At 45.8% G+C, this 17,944-nt stretch overlaps 1 protein-coding gene across 3 annotated transcripts in view; it reads right to left on the bottom strand.

Moving 5' to 3' along the window:
* Positions 1–17,944, bottom strand: part of cacna2d3a (calcium channel, voltage-dependent, alpha 2/delta subunit 3a) — a 70,921-nt gene that overhangs the window by 29,032 nt on the left and 23,945 nt on the right. For 2 of the 3 annotated variants that reach the window (XM_057040745.1, XM_057040744.1), the window contains exons 5-12: positions 15,213–15,375; positions 12,637–12,768; positions 12,000–12,211; positions 11,297–11,371; positions 8,411–8,500; positions 8,023–8,136; positions 2,704–2,782; positions 1,258–1,391 (exon numbers count right to left, since the gene is read on the bottom strand). In XM_057040745.1, the coding sequence (XP_056896725.1) occupies positions 1,258–1,391; positions 2,704–2,782; positions 8,023–8,136; positions 8,411–8,500; positions 11,297–11,371; positions 12,000–12,211; positions 12,637–12,768; positions 15,213–15,375 (999 nt within the window). Of the gene's footprint in view, positions 1–472; positions 491–1,257; positions 1,392–2,703; positions 2,783–8,022; positions 8,137–8,410; positions 8,501–11,296; positions 11,372–11,999; positions 12,212–12,636; positions 12,769–15,212; positions 15,376–17,944 lie in introns of all 3 variants that reach the window. The other variant, XM_057040743.1, reaches the window with a different exon arrangement.

Genomic DNA, 17,944 nt, shown 5'->3' with positions numbered 1-17,944 from the left:
CGACTGAATCTGCAGCCAGAAGTTTCTTCAGAACGTTTCTTTTTTTCCCAGATAATCACAGGAACAAAAGAGCACAACTGCACATTCACACACAAACGTTTACATCTCCAGCCACGGCGGCAGCACCACAGGTGAGCGATGAGTGTGCACAGGTGAGTGTGCGTCATCGGGCGTGCAGGAAGGGGGGGGGTGGGGGGGTGGCGGCCGGCTGGACCAAACAACAGACACGGTGCACGGCTCAGGGGCCCGGGAGCAACAACAAGGACACAGAAGAGAAATGTCACGGGTCGCCACGGTCGCTACTACACCCTTTTACGCTGTAGCGTCACAGACAGCGGGGGGGTGGGGGGGGGGGATGTCGGAGGTCAGAGCTCACATGCACATGGCACGCACACGAAGACACACTGGAAATACAACAAGCACGAAACAGCAATGACCTGGATTTAGGATGCTTGTTTTTTCTTGTTTTTACCTTCTGTGCTTGGGGGAGCTGAGGAGAGCGGTGAGGAGGGGGGGTGAGAGAGAGGGGGGAGGGGGAGGGGGGAGGGAGGAGGGAGGGGGGGTCAATGCATTTGTGGATAAATGCGGGAAAGGGTTATTTTCCGCTGAACGGGATCGCACCAGCAGTCTGTTTTCTGCTGTTGCGGGCTTTTATGTCAAACCACGGCGGCTCTGTCAGGAGCCGGGGGGGCTCGGGGGGGCTCGGGGGGGCTCGGAGGAGGCAGAGAGCCACAGACCTGCAGCTGTTGAGTCACCGCGATGGCAGGATGGAGAGAAGGAATAAGTGGGAGGCGGAAAGAGGATCGAGGGGATCGCCCTGTTGATACTTGACAGTGTGATTTAAATCCACCATATTCCCACATTGAGGTGAAACAAGGTCGGATTTAATTGAAAAGTGTCTTTGTTCATGCGTGACTCTGCACGGATGGCGTTCCGGCCCTGAGGCGCTCCTGCTTTTTCCTCCCCACGTTGTAGAAATACAAAGACTAATGACTGGTGTTGTCATTCGAGTATTAAGATGAATTGTTGGGGGACTCGAGAGGCTCAGATGATGCGTGCAACATTTCCAGGTAGTGCACATTGTTACTGCCTCTTCCGGGATTTTCCGCCGCCATTATCCTCTCAATAATTTAATTCACTAATTCTGAGTGCTCTATAATTAGAATACTTGTTAATTGAGGCATCGTTGCAGAGCTGTAGTTGATTACATTCAGGAGGGTTGAGGGAGGTTGGGGAGGGATGGTGTGGCGGACTCACGGTGCTGTCGATGTAGGCCTCGGTCCACACCGTGTCATGTTCCTGGTCAATCACCTTAGGACGACTCAGCACGTGGAGATATTCCATTACGTTCTCCTGCACGTCTGCTAATGTGGAAATCTGAGTGAAGTAGCCTGTGGGGTGGAGAGAGACAGGGAAGATAAATCCTTTCACTCAGACGCTAACAAAGTCCCATCAACAGCCCCGCGTAGCAGGAACCAGGGTCCTCCAGGATGGACGCGCTTCCGGAGCAGCGCTTCCACTTAAATTCCATCTGGGAGACGACGCCCGGACTGGGAGGGAAGTGAGAGTAAACCAGCGCAGGTCTGCGGATGCATGAGGGTCGTGTAAATGCAACAGAAACGGCGCCGATTTCTACAATGGAAATGTGGCCATTATGATGCTAATGTGCACGTGCAGGAGGGGAACTATTGTTATCTCAGCATGGGGGGGGGCAAGACTGATGGGTGACCGGATGTGACACATAGAATGAGGGGAACGGCAGGGACCCCGTGTTTCCATCCATCTGTACCAAAGGAAAATAAAATACCGTCTCCGAGGCAACGAAGGAGAAAATCACAGCCGGACGTCAACATACCGGTGAAAAGCTTCACTTTCCACGGAGAGTCTGGTCGTATGATCGGGTTTTTTTTGTTGGGGTTTTTTTGGGGGGGGGTTAAAGTCCAGTATTTGTCTTTTTCCATGTTTTTGGTCTCACACTCTTCATCCCTGCTATCGTATTGTTGGATCCACTGGATCCACTGGATCTTACTGGACCAACTAAGTTACAGGGAGGAAGCGAGTGGACAGAGGAAGAATGCTGGACTCACCTTAGCAGCAAAAGCTATTTTACATGTGGCTAAATGATATATGTAACGACACATTAAGACAGGTTTATGGCAGCTAAGCGAGACTCTGACGCATCGATGAGGGTGAAAAACTACATTTTCTTTACTTTAGAAGGTAAAAAAATTCAACATTAAAGAAAAACGATGTACTTGGGAGAAGAGCGAACATTGTGTGCAAAGATAATGCTAAATCATCACACACTTGTACCCAAAAAGGTCTTATCGTCACCACGAATACACTGGATGATATCACTTCACAATAGCAACAAAATAGAGGCCAAGCGCGCGCACGCACGCACGCACGCACGCACACACACACACACACACACACACACCACACACACACACACACACACACACACACACACACAGATACCGTGCTTAGCTCATTTGTCTTATCTACAGCAGCATGAGGACATGGAGCCAGACTGTCTCCATCACCCACCACAGATAAAAATAGAAAGTGTTCTGTGCACTGTGACATCTATGACCACACACACACACACACACACACACACACACACACACACACACAGTGCAAGAGCGATTATAAAGAACAGCATGTTCCAGTGGTCCATGCATGTATTGGAGACCCCACCTTTATTAGCACACGCCATCCATTTCAGATTCTCTGCAAAGGCCGACTCCCGACCAATCAGGTAAGGGAATATGCGGACCTGGAGAGAGAGGAGATAACTTCTGTCAGTCATTTTAATCACATATTGATAGAGCCCACCATCACCACACACTGCAGAAGATAACAGTGTGAGAGCAGGGACGGGGCCCGTTCCTCATCTCCCAGTGATTAAAAGACCCTATCTGAGACTTTAATGGAGTTGATTATGGACCCAGGATACGCTGCTCAGAACATATTGGGAACACACTGGGAATCATCACACTTCCAGCATCTCGACCTGTCTGGTTCGCGAGCAGTAATGATTTAAAACACGTTCCTTGCACGTTTCCTTCCATTCACAAAGCCAGAAAGGCGATGTAATCCCGTCTTTAATGAGTTATTAACTTGGGTTTCCACTCGCTGCTTGTAAATTATAATGCACTCTTAATGTGTTTTGTTAACCTAAGAAACTTAACATCTCAGTATTAAAGAGAAAAAGTAAATATTTTGATCTGAAACAGCCAAATTCCAGCTAAAAGTGGTCAACCTTGAGAATCATCCAAACTGTTTGCTGCCAAGCTAGTTTCTGTCCAGCGGAACTAAGTTGGCTGGAGCAGCAGGTAATTTTGGCTGCTGTGTACAGGCGTGCGTGTGTGTGTGTGTACGTGCGTGTATGTTGGAAACACAGGTTGCCAGACTGGGCCAGATGTAAGCCTCCGGGGGCACAGCTGTCATAGATCCATCTGTGAATTTCTCACCACCCTCCCCAAGTCCGTCAGCGTGTGCCCGTTCTTTGTGTGTACGTGTGTGTTATAGGTAATTTGCCAGAAGGGGCTCCAAAGGGCCTGAAAAAATGATGAAAATAATATGAATAGCTTTTGCTTCACGAGGGAAAATTGTTTTCATTGTCATCCCATGGTGTCACAGTCAGATACAACTACAATTTCCAATATTAGTGTGAAATACAGGCTGTTAGTCGATGTTCTTGTTTCTTTTTTGTCGACTACAGTGTCAATCTCGGTAAGTACGGCTGTCAGGCTCTAATTTGAACCCCTTCAGTAATTATCATGTCTATAATCTACTTCTATTCATGCAAACCTCCATCGTTGGCGTGACAGCAGAGTTACAGTAGACTAGAACAGCTGAGGTGGACTGAACCATTCCACAGATTCGGGGGTGATACAACAGCTACGATGATTATCCAGGTGAACACCGTTAAAACACCGTGACTCAGGCACTGATCACTCGTTCCGTATTCGTTCTGTATTCGTGGAATCCAGAAGTGTCATTTCAATGGGTGGTCAGCTGATCGGCGGCAGAAGCGAGTCTGGTCTCCTGGCACATTGATCAGTCTGCTGCTGCGGAAATGGAAACAATGCTGGCAGAGGAAGGGCGCTGGAACCCGAGGATACAGCGTAAAAATGACAGATAAGGTGCGGGCACTGCACGAAGGACAGGCTGTAAGCACGCTGGTCAGGGTTTCTGTACATAATGTGTTGATTTTTCACACTGAGGGAACATTTTGCTGACTTCCAAAACTTCCAGCGCCTCTTCCAAGGGCAGCGAAAAGGACAGACAGCAGAGATCATTTTTCAGCTGGCAGGGCTTTGGCCAGCTTCTCCCTCCCTCTGCAAAATGACCTGAACCAGCAGCTGAGCGGCACAAGCTTCCAACAGTCACAACTGTTGTGGAAGCTTGTTAATAACCCACTGTGTGCATCAATGTCATTCCTATAAGTACCTAGAAACTAGTTGTGATTCCTATAAGTACCTAGAAACTAGTTGTGATTCCTATAAGGACCTAGAAACTAGTTGTGATTCCTGTAAGGACCTAGAAACTAGTTGTGATTCCTACAGGTACCTAGAAACTAGTTGTGATTCCTATAAGGACCTAGAAACTAGTTGTGATTCCTATAAGGACCTAGAAACTAGTTGTGATTCCTATAGGTACCTAGAAACTAGTTGTGATTCCTATAAGGACCTAGAAACGAGTTGTGATTCCTATAGGTACCTAGAAACTAGTTGTGATTCCTATAAGTACCTAGAAACTAGTTGTGATTCCTATAAGGACCTAGAAACTAGTTGTGATTCCTATAAGGACCTAGAAACTAGTTGTGATTCCTATAAGGACCTAGAAACGAGTTGTGATTCCTATAAGTACCTAGAAACTAGTTGTGATTCCTATAAGGACCTAGAAACGAGTTGTGATTCCTATAGTACCTAGAAACTAGTTGTGATTCCTATAAGGACCTAGAAACTAGTTGTGATTCCTCTAAGTACCTAGAAACTAGTTGTGATTCCTATAAGGACCTAGAAACTAGTTGTGATTCCTATAAGGACCTAGAAAGTAGTTGTGATTGCTATAAGGACCTAGAAACTAGTTGTAATTTATATAAGGACCTAGAAACTAGTTGTGATTCCTATAAGTACCTAGAAACTAGTTGTGATTCCTATAGTACCTAGAAACTAGTTGTGATTTCTATAAGTACCTAGAAACTAGTTGTGATTCCTATAGGTACCTAGAAACTAGTTGTGATTCCTATAAGTACCTAGAAACTAGTTGTGATTCCTATAGGTACCTAGAAACTAGTTGTGATTTCTATAAGTACCTAGAAACTAGTTGTGATTCCTATAGGTACCTAGAAACTAGTTGTGATTCCTATAAGGACCTAGAAACTAGTTGTGATTCCTATAAGGACCTAGAAACTAGTTGTGATTCCTATAAGTACCTAGAAACTAGTTGTGATTCCTATAAGGACCTAGAAAGTAGTTGTGATTGCTATAAGGACCTAGAAACTAGTTGTTTTATATAAGGACCTAGAAACGAGTTGTGATTCCTATAAGTACCTAGAAACTAGTTGTGATTCCTATAAGTACCCCTAGAAATTAGTTGTGATTCCTATAAGGACCTAGAAACTAGTTGTGATTCCTATAAGTACCTAGAAACTAGTTGTGATTCCTATAAGGACCTAGAAACTAGTTGTGATTCCTATAAGGACCTAGAAACGAGTTGTGATTCCTATAAGGACCTAGAAACTAGTTGTGATTCCTATAAGTACCTAGAAACTAGTTGTGATTCCTATAAGGACCTAGAAACTAGTTGTGATTCCTATAAGTACCTAGAAACTAGTTGTGATTCCTATTCAGCTAAAGAGACCCTGTTTGTAGCCCAAGGATGGGCCACCTATCACCCAGACAACCTGTCAGGAGTCTGGATGGAGCAAAGAGAAGAACCATGATCGATACTCGTGAGTTTTGATGCCACAGCCTCTACGCCCCCCCCTTCCCCCCCACCCCACCCCACCCCCACCCTCGCTCTGACATGTGACTCAATATCGCTCCTGATGTGAAAATAGAAGTAATTTTACTTCGATTAGACGGAACGTTACCAACTCTGCTGACTTAACGGCGCGTAATATTTAAACAAAGGATAAGATTAACAATGGCTTCCTAAAAACCTTAATAGCGGTGCAAAAATAACGTTATGGTCTGTTTTTCTCTAAAATGACGGCATTTACGCGCAGACGTTCAGCTACTTGTCTGCGTCGAGTTTTCCCGGAGCGTGCCCAGATTCTCAGCGTGATTCTACATTATATGGCGGCGAAGCTCCGAGGCTGCCGGGTGGAAGCCATTAACACCGAGGCAGAGAGGGAGAGCGAAGGAGAGCAGAGTGACAGAGACTGAAGACTTCTATTATCAGCAGGGCATCATCTAAATGGAACTATCTGGCAGCCTTGTCCTCTCTCCACTCGCTGATGTTCAGCCTTGAGGCAGGAGAAGGAGGGGCTGGCTTCAAACAGAGACCACCACGGACAAACAACCACACGCCCGACGCCGGCACTTTTGTGGAAAGCATTAAAGCACCACCCCGACGCAGAAGATTCTTATTAACATGTATCCCGAGTCGTAGCGGAGGCGCCGCAGTTTGTGGCGTGTAGCCCCGCAGTGAGATTACTACGCCTGTGGCTTCGGCGTGTATTTACGCCGTCTGCCTGAGTACGTCTATCCCCAACCTTGTAAGGATGAAAAAGCCTTCGGGCTGTCTTTTACAGACGAAAATTACCTGTGAATAACCCTCCTTCTCCCCCTTCCATCTCCTTTCTCCTCCCATTTCATTTCATGGTCCATCAGAAGAGCACCAAAATTACCTCGGAGGACAGCGGGTTGATGGTTCGGAGGAGGAGACAGGCGTTCTTTTGCTGTGGTTTTAAGACCAAACCTTCACAAAAGATTAAGAAGTGTGATTCCAAAGAAAACAAGGAAAACGCCGTACGTATGGCTGCAAGGAAGAAAATGCAAAGGACGAAGGTTTTATCTTCATCAAACGCATGAACAATAGTTCAGTTTTACAGCTGCAGTAAGTGGCTCAAGTTTTAGTTTAAAAAGCCAGAAAGGCAAAATAAATGACTGGAGCAGGAGGGTGTGGGGAGCTTCACTTCTGTGGTGAGACGCTGAGACTTAGGGAGAGATGTATTAGCATTAGCATAGCAGTGCTATTTTGTAACTAATGTTCACTAGATCCGTCTTTTGATTGGACTCTTCAAGAGCCCAAAATGAAGAATAAAAGCAGAATGTTCTGTTCAATTATACGGAAATATTAGTGTTATTTGTGTACGGTTACATTCTGTGCAGCATAAAACACAGCATGTCCCTCAAGGGTGAAAAGGGGAAAGTTTCAGGAGGGGGACACGTTTCTGAATATGCATACTTGTCCTTGTTTTTCTCGTATACTTGTGAAACATCATCAGCCACCTCTCAAGTACTGTTCCAAGTCTAAGTCCCCAAGCTGTGTCCCAGAAGTGAATTTGCCTATTTTATCAAGTATGCATGTGATGACTTGTGTGGACTAGCGACAGCTAGGTATCCCACAATCCATTTCACCTCAGCCAGCGACAGCAGCAGCAAATAGCAGAAAGTGTGCACTTCAGGTACTTCAGAAGTTCACAAGACCATGTCTTTAAAGGTCTTATTTGATAGTAAAACCCCCAAAAACATAAAAACAATCATGTTCTTACTACTTTAATCACATCTGCATCACAAATCTGTTGGGCTGCAAGGGTCTTTGTTGGCCAGTGTTCTCAAATATCACAGCACGAACCATCGAGGACCTGTTGCGACGGCGCCGTGTGGAGGCAAAGGGTCAGCGGCCCCTCGTTTTCCTCTTCTGATCATCCATCACAACAGTGAATTGAAGCTCCGCATCGTTGTGAAGGAGGTGCGATGAGAACGGGAACCTCGCTTTACAATAGCCGCCAAACCACCATTGGATAGTAATGGGATGTGCTGTGCTTTTTTACACTACCTTCCTGTCTGGCCAGTTATACTTGGCAAAGATGGCGTCGTATGTGTCCACTGCCCCGTCTGTCACCAACATAATGGCTTGGCTGCAGTCGCTGCCCCTCCCAGTCTCATTGAACTGGAAACAGAGAGAGAGAGACAGAAAGACAGAGAGAGAGAGGATGCAGGTAAAAATAAAATAAAGCGTGAGTGTGTTTGTGTGTTTGTGTGTGTGATTAATTGCATGTGTAATGAGGGCATGTCGAATTAACGGCCTGACTCATCGAGCGGCGTGTTTACCATGTTTTCAATGATTGGCTGGATTCCCTATCAATTATCATAGAGATGCAGGCCTACATACATGCGACCGGAATGAGGTGAGTTCTGTCAGCAAAGGTCAGAGGGTTACTCACGTCCCTGAGAAGACTGAAGGCCTCGGTCAAAGCTACATCTAACATGCCGATGCCCTGAGCGAACAGCTTATCCAGGTGTTCTCGGAAGTGCTGCAACAGAATGAAAAGAGGGGCGGTTATTGATTTGTGTGAAGTGAAAAAACAAAATGAGCAACGCAGATTTAGGAAGGTGGCCAGTGATTTTATGGGCCTCAAACAGAGATAAACAGAACGCCCTCGGATCGTGGAGGCTGCATCAATAGCCTAATGAAATAAACTTTAACTGAGCCTTTAGTTGGTTTTGTCAAACTGCCACAATATTTTTTAGAGTGAAATGTCTCACACTGAGATTAAAAGGTGTTCTGCCTCCTCTTTCTTTTAGACAGCTGTCCAATCTGTGTGTGTGTGTGTGTGTGTGTTGTGTGTGTGTGTGTGTGTGTGCTTCATAATATGATTTTGCTATAATTGGTTCATTATGTCCATCACAAATAATGAGCTTAATGTTGTCAGCAACTTAACAAATCTTATTAGCAAGTCTTGTTATGTGCAAGAGTGAAAAACTCTCCAGATTCCAGCTGAAGTAATTTACAGACAACTCATTTGATGGAATTTTAACATTTAGAGTTGGCTAAAATAGGCGAAAGCCTGACATGTTCTCTGGAGCCTGCTTAGCTCCGGCTCCAGCTAACGCTAACAATATGCTGCCTCCGTCAGCAGCCTCGCTCTCACAGGGCGAAGGTGACGACCCGCTGTTGTGTGGAATAAACGCCACAGCAATGTTTCACACCGGTCTGATTTTCGGGGAAAGTGTTTGGCCCTCAGACCGGTAGCTTTCTGAAAAGGTAACTTCCTGAACAATAGATGAATGGTTCTGACCTATAACATCATCTGGGCCTCACATTTTTTCCCCTTGTCTGTTTTCATCTTGGCGATCTCCCGCTCCTCACCGTCAGGGAGGAGGAAATCGCTCAGCGCGGAAGGTGGGCCCAGGCAGCTGCGAGGCTGAATCGAAACTTGCACACTTGAGGGCAAAACGTTTGCAACAGACACCTACGCAGCCACGTGCACAGAGTGTAATCACCAGCAACACGTCAACAAAACCCCTGCAGCATTCCTGGCGACATTGGTGACTGGCAAAACGACACAACCTTTCCTTTAATATGGTTAAAAAGGTTAATCGGAGCTAACAATAGACTGTACCCTGGGGCACAGCGAGCCACCCACAGAGTGTGTGTGTGCGTGTGCGTGTGCGTGTGTGTGTGTGTGTGTGTGTGTTCATGAACACATCATCTATTTAGCACCAAAATATGCTTTCTGCTAGCAAAGTGAGGACATTTTGTCCACTTCTCACAAGTTCAAAGGGCTGTTGAGTGTTCAGTTCAGATATGTAGGTTAGAATTGGGTTTGTGTCAGGGTTAGGGCTGGTGTGTTACAGGTTATTTGTATTTACCCTATTTATGAAAGAAGTCATTTATTCAGCTAAATCTAAATGCTAAGGCTAGCTGCTGCTCATATAAAAGCAACTATAAGTTGCTCCATAACATAAAAACACAGTGATGCTCTGCAAACAATAGAAGGCCAGAAGTAAAGGAGCTCCATCACCCACAGAATAAACCCACACCTGCAGGGAAAACATACAAATCCCCCACAAACCACACCTGTGTTGACTAAGTGAGGTATTTAACTAATAAACAGATAATAATCAGTAGTCTCAACATTCACCCGAGCACTCGCAGGGACAAACATCACCCACAGAATAAACCCACACCTGCAGGGAAAACATACAAATCCCCCACAAACCACACCTGTGTTGACTAAGTGAGGTATTTAACTAATAAACAGATAATAATCAGTAGTCTCAACATTCACCCGAGCACTCGCAGGGACAAACATCAGCGACACACTCATCTACGCCAAAACTTAAGAACTTCTGCAACATTCCAGCGAAAACAACTGCAACCCTAAATGACCATCACGAGTCCAATCGAGGCTTTAAATATCGATCTGCACCCAGCATGGAGGAATAATTACGCCTGATTTGTTTCTGTCTAATCACGTCGACTCAGACAAATATTTTTAATTTAGTCGCATCCAGAAGCCAGAAGTTTGGGTATTACCAGAAAAGAAAAACAGCTTTGGGGAATACAGATCAGGAGGTTTAGCTCAGCGGTGTGGCAGCCATTTCCAGCCTGAAGCTACAGCTAAACACATTAGCCTTATCAACTGGCTCAGAACGTCTCCCCCTCTTAGCCGGCTGACTCACAGCACATTAAACTACCATCTGGAATCAAAGGCACGATGCTAATCCGTCTGCACAAGTAAACCTGAGTTCACATTAACACGGGGCGGTCAGAACTCAGCTGGATGTGGACGGAGATCGCGGGTGATCCAAATGCAAATAAACAGCAGTTTAGTCCCGGACTACAGGTCCAGAGGTTAGTGAATTTAAATCTGTCTGTAAATCGATTTTCTACTTAGACTGAATAATTTAGAAGAGATGGAATTTTTGAGCAGGCGACTCGAGATGGAGCTTGTAGAGTGGTCGAGAGAGGGTTAGAGAGAGTCCTATCTATCTATCTATCTATCTATCTATCTATATCTATCTATCTATCTATCTATCTATCTATCTATCTATCTATCTATATCTATCTATCTATCTATCTATCTATCTATCTATCTATCTATCTATCTATCTATCTATCTATCTATCTATCTATCCATCCATCCATCCATCCATCCATCCATCCATCCATCCATCCATCCATCCATCCATCCATCCATCATCCATCCATCCATCCATCCATCCATTCATCCATCCATCTATTTCCTTGTGGAAACCCAGATTTTAAGCTAAAAACATGAAAGGGGGCTAAAGTGAGACAGAAGACGCTGACAACATCTCCTCACATCTTTGTTGGTGACGTCTGCTTGGACCAGCGTTCCGTTCAGGCAGGGCTCCACGTAGTGCAGCTCCTCGTTGTACTGAAAGAAGACCAAAAGCCTCATTGATGGCATTGTTCAGCGCCAACAAAAGTGTTTTCATGAAGTTATTGTTTTTCGTCTAATAGTTAAAACAGCAGAATATAAATGCTTGACTCATTTTGATGGACGGCTCACGGAGAGCAGAACTTCCTGCAGCTCTGTGATAAAACTCTACATTTAATGCTCGAGTGTGAATAGAAACCTCATCATTTAAGTCCCAAATATTTTGATGCCAAACATTCACAGACACACACACACACACAAACACACACATGTGCATTTGAACAAATGCATTAACCCACTTCACTTTCCACTTGATGTTCCAAATCCTTTTTTTCTTTTATTTTTCATAAAGAATGATTTTCAAAATCACATAATTAAGATATCAAATTCTAAAGCACATTTCAGCATTCTGACAGTAAGAGGAGGCTGATGTTGCTGGTCCCAAAGAAAACTGTCTCTTCTGCAGCTCGTTGGCTGTCAGCCTGAGAGAACTGACTGGTTCCTCTAACCTGAGGAGCAGACGCTACGGGCTCCTGCTTAAGCTTTTATGGATAATGTATATTTTATGTGTGCGCCCACTCTGAACACACACACACAGACACACACACATTGTGGGTGAACTCACAGCAATGATGTTAAAGAAGTCATCGTCTCCCAGAGTGTCCAGTATGGAGGACACCGTCTGCCTGGCGATGGTCAGCCTGAGGCCTTTCATGCTTCCGCTCACGTCCACCAGGATGACCACGTCCTTCGGAGAGGTGGCCGCCTGGATGTACCACTTCCTGTTACGGCAGTCAAAGGCTATGACGCCGTTTTCATCAGGCTTCCATTTGATTCCTTTAAGAAACAGAATCTGCGTCACACATCAGCGCAGCAAGTTTGCAGAAGTTGCACGGTTAAAATATGATAAAACATTGTTCAATGTTTATAATGATCAAGATGGAAAGTCAGTAACTATGGTAAATATGGCAGCTCTAAAGATCAAACTGCCACCAATATGACTTCTAGAAACTCTTCCTGCGCGGTGCAGTTTATTCTTTCTTCTGATGAGGAGGCTCCTCAGTTCCTCAGGCCGTGAGAGGAGGCCTCACAGGGGTTTGAATGTAGGTTGAAGAAAATAAGAACTAATGAAGTGTGGAAGCCTTTCTATTGACTTTCTCACACCAACTTATTCATTCACCTTCCTAAACTCACCAGAAATACTCCCTCCCCTCTACACCTCTTCCCCTGGTCTCTGGACACCTGCCCCACGTTCTCCTTACCTGGGTACTGTCTGAAAAAGCCTTTAGCACTGCCGAAGTACTGCCATATCAGCGAAGGGTCTCGCTCAAAATTATCCACAAACACTTTATTTAAAGCCTCGGACCAGAACACCCCGTTGACAATCGCAGAGTCTGAAGAGAGACATGTGGAGGAATTAATGAACATTCATTTTAGGGTTAGTAAACCCAACCCTTTTAATTTTCTCATGTGTCGCTGAATTTTTTTTTCTAGCATTTCCAGTGTTTTTGACAACAATAACAGCCGAGCTTCTCTTCTTTCCGGCCGTGACAGATCCCAACACAAAACCCAGATTATTTTCGCCGCTCAACATAACAGTTCCGCTTGGTTGGGAGGCTGGATGGGAGCATGCAGGCGGAAGAGAAGAGAACAGTCCAGAAAGCTTGAGCAGGGAAGGGGAATGGACCCGCAGAGCGAACAGGGAGGGACCAGCGTGTAGCAGACGCGGCTGAAATCCAACGAGAAAAGCTGATTTCCTATCGTCTCCCGTGCTGGCAGTATTGTTCTGCTGTCACCAGTCATGCCAGGGAGACATGATTGAATTAGCATATTGATGTCATCTCTCCAGCATAAACACTGGAGGGGGGGGTTTGATCCAGGTTCCATTTACACAACAATACAGTGACTTCTGCAGCTGGAGTGTCTGAACCCCACATAATCAACCAGAGGTTTACAGGCTCTACTCCCCCCCCCCCCCTTCGCCCTTAAGCCGCCATTTAAATTCATCTCAGCTAATTTTCTCCTTCCTATAATCTGATCAAAGGCACTCCTGAGGTTCCTCCCTGTCGTCGGATTAAATATTCTCACTGCTGTGATTATTGTAAGGATTCCATTAGGAAGGACAGGGAAGAATGAGCAGGAGAGCGCACGAGCGTGTGGACTGGAGAGACTATCGACCTGCTGAAAATGTGCTGCGCCACGTCCACCGTATTGGTTATTTTCATGGAGCCTCCGTGAAGAATGGCGTCCGGGTCGTGTTTGGTTGGTTTTAGAAGATGGATATTTGATGCAGCAGGTTCTTCCCGTGATAAATCTGGAGGCAGCACAAGGCTCTCTGCCGTCATGGACGCGACCTCCAATCCATCAACTCTGCCAACAAACCACTGACAAAGTGTGTGTGCGCTCCTCAGGAGCATGGTTGGGGGGGGGGGGGGGGACCTCTATTTTCTGTAGTTTGGACCAATAAGGTCATTCAACACATGCTGTCCCCGTGGAATAGCTTGAAAGACAGTCTGATTGGGACAAATCTCATGGCCTTTTGCACAAAAAGTGTCAAGTTTAGCTTAAGAAGTGCAACGATTACAGCAGCTCTTAGCTGACTTTAGCATTTTATGATAAATCCATGATTACAGATCAAATTTCTGTCTTTGTGCATCATTTTTAATGACTTGTGGATGTTATCTTTGGTGCCAAAGGCCTGACTTTGTGTGTTTGGATGATAGTGTATTGTACGCAGACTTATCCTTATCTCCCTTTTTTCATTTTATTCTCGGTTTTATGTTTCCATTAAAATGAAATAATCTAATATCTGATAAAGCCCTTTCACCGGCAAATGAAAATATATTATTGTTGTTATCATCAAAAAAGGGGAAATGCTTTTTATATTCCTGTAATACAAACCTTTGTGAGTTCATTCCAGAGAGGAGCTATTCAATAAGCATTTCCATAAACTCTTCCTTCCCTCTAACTCATCTTTTCCACTCTCATTCCTGCCAACCAATCAGCTCCAGCACATCAACGGAGTGACTTTCATTTAAAAAAAAAGAAAAACCAGAGGCGCATGTACACACCTGTGCACTGGGAGCGTACAGATCTAAACCTCTTACAGCTCTGGGCCTGTGAATTGGAATCACTCTCCCTTTATTGTTCTGTCAGTCTTCTTTGCAATGAGCTTTCATTCTATTTCTTTCTTCACCGCTTGCATTTTCTCATCCCCACCTAGCAGTAATTAATCTGTTGCTCAGACCTTCCATCGGTCTGACTTAACCTACTTTCTTTCTCATTTACTTCCCCCCCTTTCTTTCTCGTCGGCCGTGTAATTTCTGCTCCTCTGCCGTCCCGGTTCAGCCGACACGACATCCGTTCCGTCCGCTGAGCGCTGCTCGAAGTCGCGATGGCGGAGAGGGGAAAATTGTGATTATTTAACTGCTAATTAAGTTAATTTGTGTCCGGAATGATCCAGGGAGTCAGAGATAATGAAGACGAGTCCATCTCCTGGCACGCGTGGACATCCATGTGCACCAGCACATGTCGCCACAGTTAGTCTGGATCATTTTTATCGGCGCTTGGATAAATTGCTTTCCTGGGTCAGTCCGTGCACGTGTACGTGCGCATCCTGTCAGTGCAAAAGTACCTTAAAACTGCCAAGTACGCTCCCAGTGCACAGGTGTGTACATGCTCCGCCCATTTGATCAAGGATGCATCAGACATGACGTGTGTAGACATCTAGGTATCCCACAATGCACCTCGGCCCACCATCAGCGGCAGAAAGGTCACGCTTCAGTTCACCGCTTGTGTAATTAGCGTTGCGAATGTGTGCGTGTCTGCTCCTTCCTACCTTTGTTGTACATGTTGGTGGGCACCTGCACCACGCTGAGGCTCAGGTTGACCGACAGGTTGTTGAAGTGGTCGTTGGGCTGCAGGATGAATTCCCCCCCCAGCTCCACGCTGTTCCCCACCTCGTCCACCTCATTGATCAGCACTGCGTTGAAGTATTCGTACTAGAAAGGAAGAAGAGGGACGTAAACACACGCAGGGGACCCTTTCACCCGGAAACGTGGCGGCGGCTGCGTCCATAAGTTCGACCTGCTCAACTGTGTTGCGATGCGTTCGAGTCACTGCGATGCTGAGTCAGACACAAGTCTAGTGGACACTAAGGTGAAGAAGATCGTCACGTGCGCATGTTTTTTGCAGCATAAAGCTGCAGACTTGACTTTTTCCCCCCTGCAACTGCAGCCTGGTGCCTGGTGAACTGCTCTGCTTTCACTTTATTTTTAGAGCTGCGCATACTGAAGGGGTATTAATAAATCATAGAAGCAGATAAATATAGAGGACATTTCTGCCGGCACGCCATCCGTTCAGTTCGGAGATGCCACAGCAGGGCAGATGGTGGAAGCTGTAGCCCACGCAGAACCAGCAGCACCCCACCAGCGAGGAGAGCAAAACAATCTTCCAAATCATATCTGTTGAGTTGAAGAGACCCCTGTGGTCACAACACGCTACTGCAGATGAAGAAAGAGTTCACTTCTGTCAAACTACAGAGTTTTTAAAGCATTTTCTTATTCAAAATAGATGTGACATTATGAGTACACTCACTGAAAGCAGCTACTTTTTTTCTACCTTCCAAGTCAGCTGTCAGCTCAGTCCCCTGAAGGCATCCCAGCAGGGGGTGTACATTTACCCTCATTGATTTTTAATAAAGAAAAAAAAAACATTTTCAAAGGCAGGTTCTGTGATTTGACTGCCATGATTCCAGGACAAAGAGCAGCCGATCTGAGCACCGTGATTGTTTTAAATGAGAAACTGCCACGAGTGTGGGTTCAATTACAGGATGAACCATTACGGAGGGACACAGCGACCATCACGATACCTGGCGCCAGACTTGTTTTAGCTAAAATGGCCGCTGGGTTTTTCCTCGTTATGCAGCATTAACCCCTCCGCCTTCTGCCTGTTGAACCTTTGACCTTCGTTTCAGCCCAAACCCTCCTCCTCCTCCTCCTCCTCCTCCTCAGTAACGTCATGCTGATCGCTCTAATTATTTGGGGCAGATGAAGGTGAGGGCGGCGGTGTGGTGGATAGCACCATCGCCTCACAGCAAGAGGATCCTGGGTTCACATTCTCAGTGGGGGGGTTTGCGACCCCGTTATGAGTAAGATCAGTAGAGGACGGGGGGCCGATCCATCATTTCAAGGTAATGGAACTTTGCTGTGAGGACTGTTTTCTCATTTATCTGAAACCTGCATTTAGAAATAAAAGCTTTGTGAAGGAATCCATCGTTGGAACTTGGGAACTTCAGGTCATGTCAAGACTCACAGTAATGATTTTTTTCACAATTAATCATTAATTTAATACCTGTCAGTGTAAAAGGACTTAAAAAGTGTTATTAAAGCATTGTCGTTTACTCGGCAATTAAAGAGCTCCAAGAGCAGCCCGACTGTGTCTGTCCTGGTTCTGCCATTGTCTCATTAGAACCTGCTCCATCACTGTCAATACCGGCCTTCAGTGACCCTTTTGTTCTGGCTTGGCCCATTTTCGTCAACAACTGGCTGAAAGGAAGGAGCCTAATTGTGTTCCTCCTCAGTAAACTTTGTTGAAGGTCCCTTCTGCAGCTGCAGCTATCTGTTTGTGATCTGTCTGGTCTCCGTTCTATCTGCAACGTCGCCGCCGCAGCATCATCCCTTCCCGATCCCTCTCTCTGTGAAACCATCACTCGTTTATGGTCGCAAAACAAAAGCAAAGAGCTCTAATGCGGCTACAACTTGTTAGTCACACAGCCATTAAATGAATAAAAAAACGCTGTCGTTTTAGAGTCAAACCAAAAACAAAAACAAGCTAACAGAGAAACGGTTGATTTGTGTCCAGGTATTTCCAAGATTCCAGCTGAAGTTCCAGGATTTCAACAATCAAAGAGAAGTGCTAGCAAAGGTGCACGCTGTTCGTCAAAGTTACGCAAACAACGAGTGCGCTAATAGGCTTGTTTAAATCCACAGCGTGGCAGCTTTAATATTGACAAAACTCGCACACATCAGCTTTAGTGTGTCTGTGGAGTGGGAGCGGAGTGCCAGAGCACAGAGGAAGGGCCAGAACCGCTGCTGGATGCGTGCGTGGCGGCGCGCCCGCGGTGAACGTTGAGATGTGTCCCCGCGTGGGCGTCCGTGTTGGGTAAGTCAATTATGCTTTTCCAGCAGCGAAGAAGTGCCTGCTGCCACTAATGCAGTCCCTGATCACGGTGTTAACAGCCTGATCTTTAACGCCGCGCTGCATTATGCTGAGAGATCACGCCTGCTCCAACGGCACCCACTCGCTCGGCGCCGCAGACGAAGAAGAGAAGGAACGCGAAACTTTAGTCAGCCATTCGATCAGATAGGCCCAGATGATGAAAAAAGAAGCTCCCACGCTTTCTTTTGCATAAATGTAGCTGTTCTTCTACACTTTGACTCAAACATCGACATTTTAGCCACTGTTTTGTATAAATGTGCGCTCAACTGGATTAACTGGGTTCCTGCTCCCTGGGATTTTTCCAATGTTGCCAACCTGTTCGGTGCTAAACCACCATGACAACCAGCAACC

The sequence above is a fragment of the Takifugu flavidus genome, chromosome 8 (assembly GCF_003711565.1).
Source record: "Takifugu flavidus isolate HTHZ2018 chromosome 8, ASM371156v2, whole genome shotgun sequence".
NCBI lineage: Eukaryota > Metazoa > Chordata > Actinopteri > Tetraodontiformes > Tetraodontidae > Takifugu > Takifugu flavidus.
The sequence above is the reverse complement of the archived record's forward strand: the minus strand, read 5'-3'. Positions and strand labels throughout refer to the sequence as shown.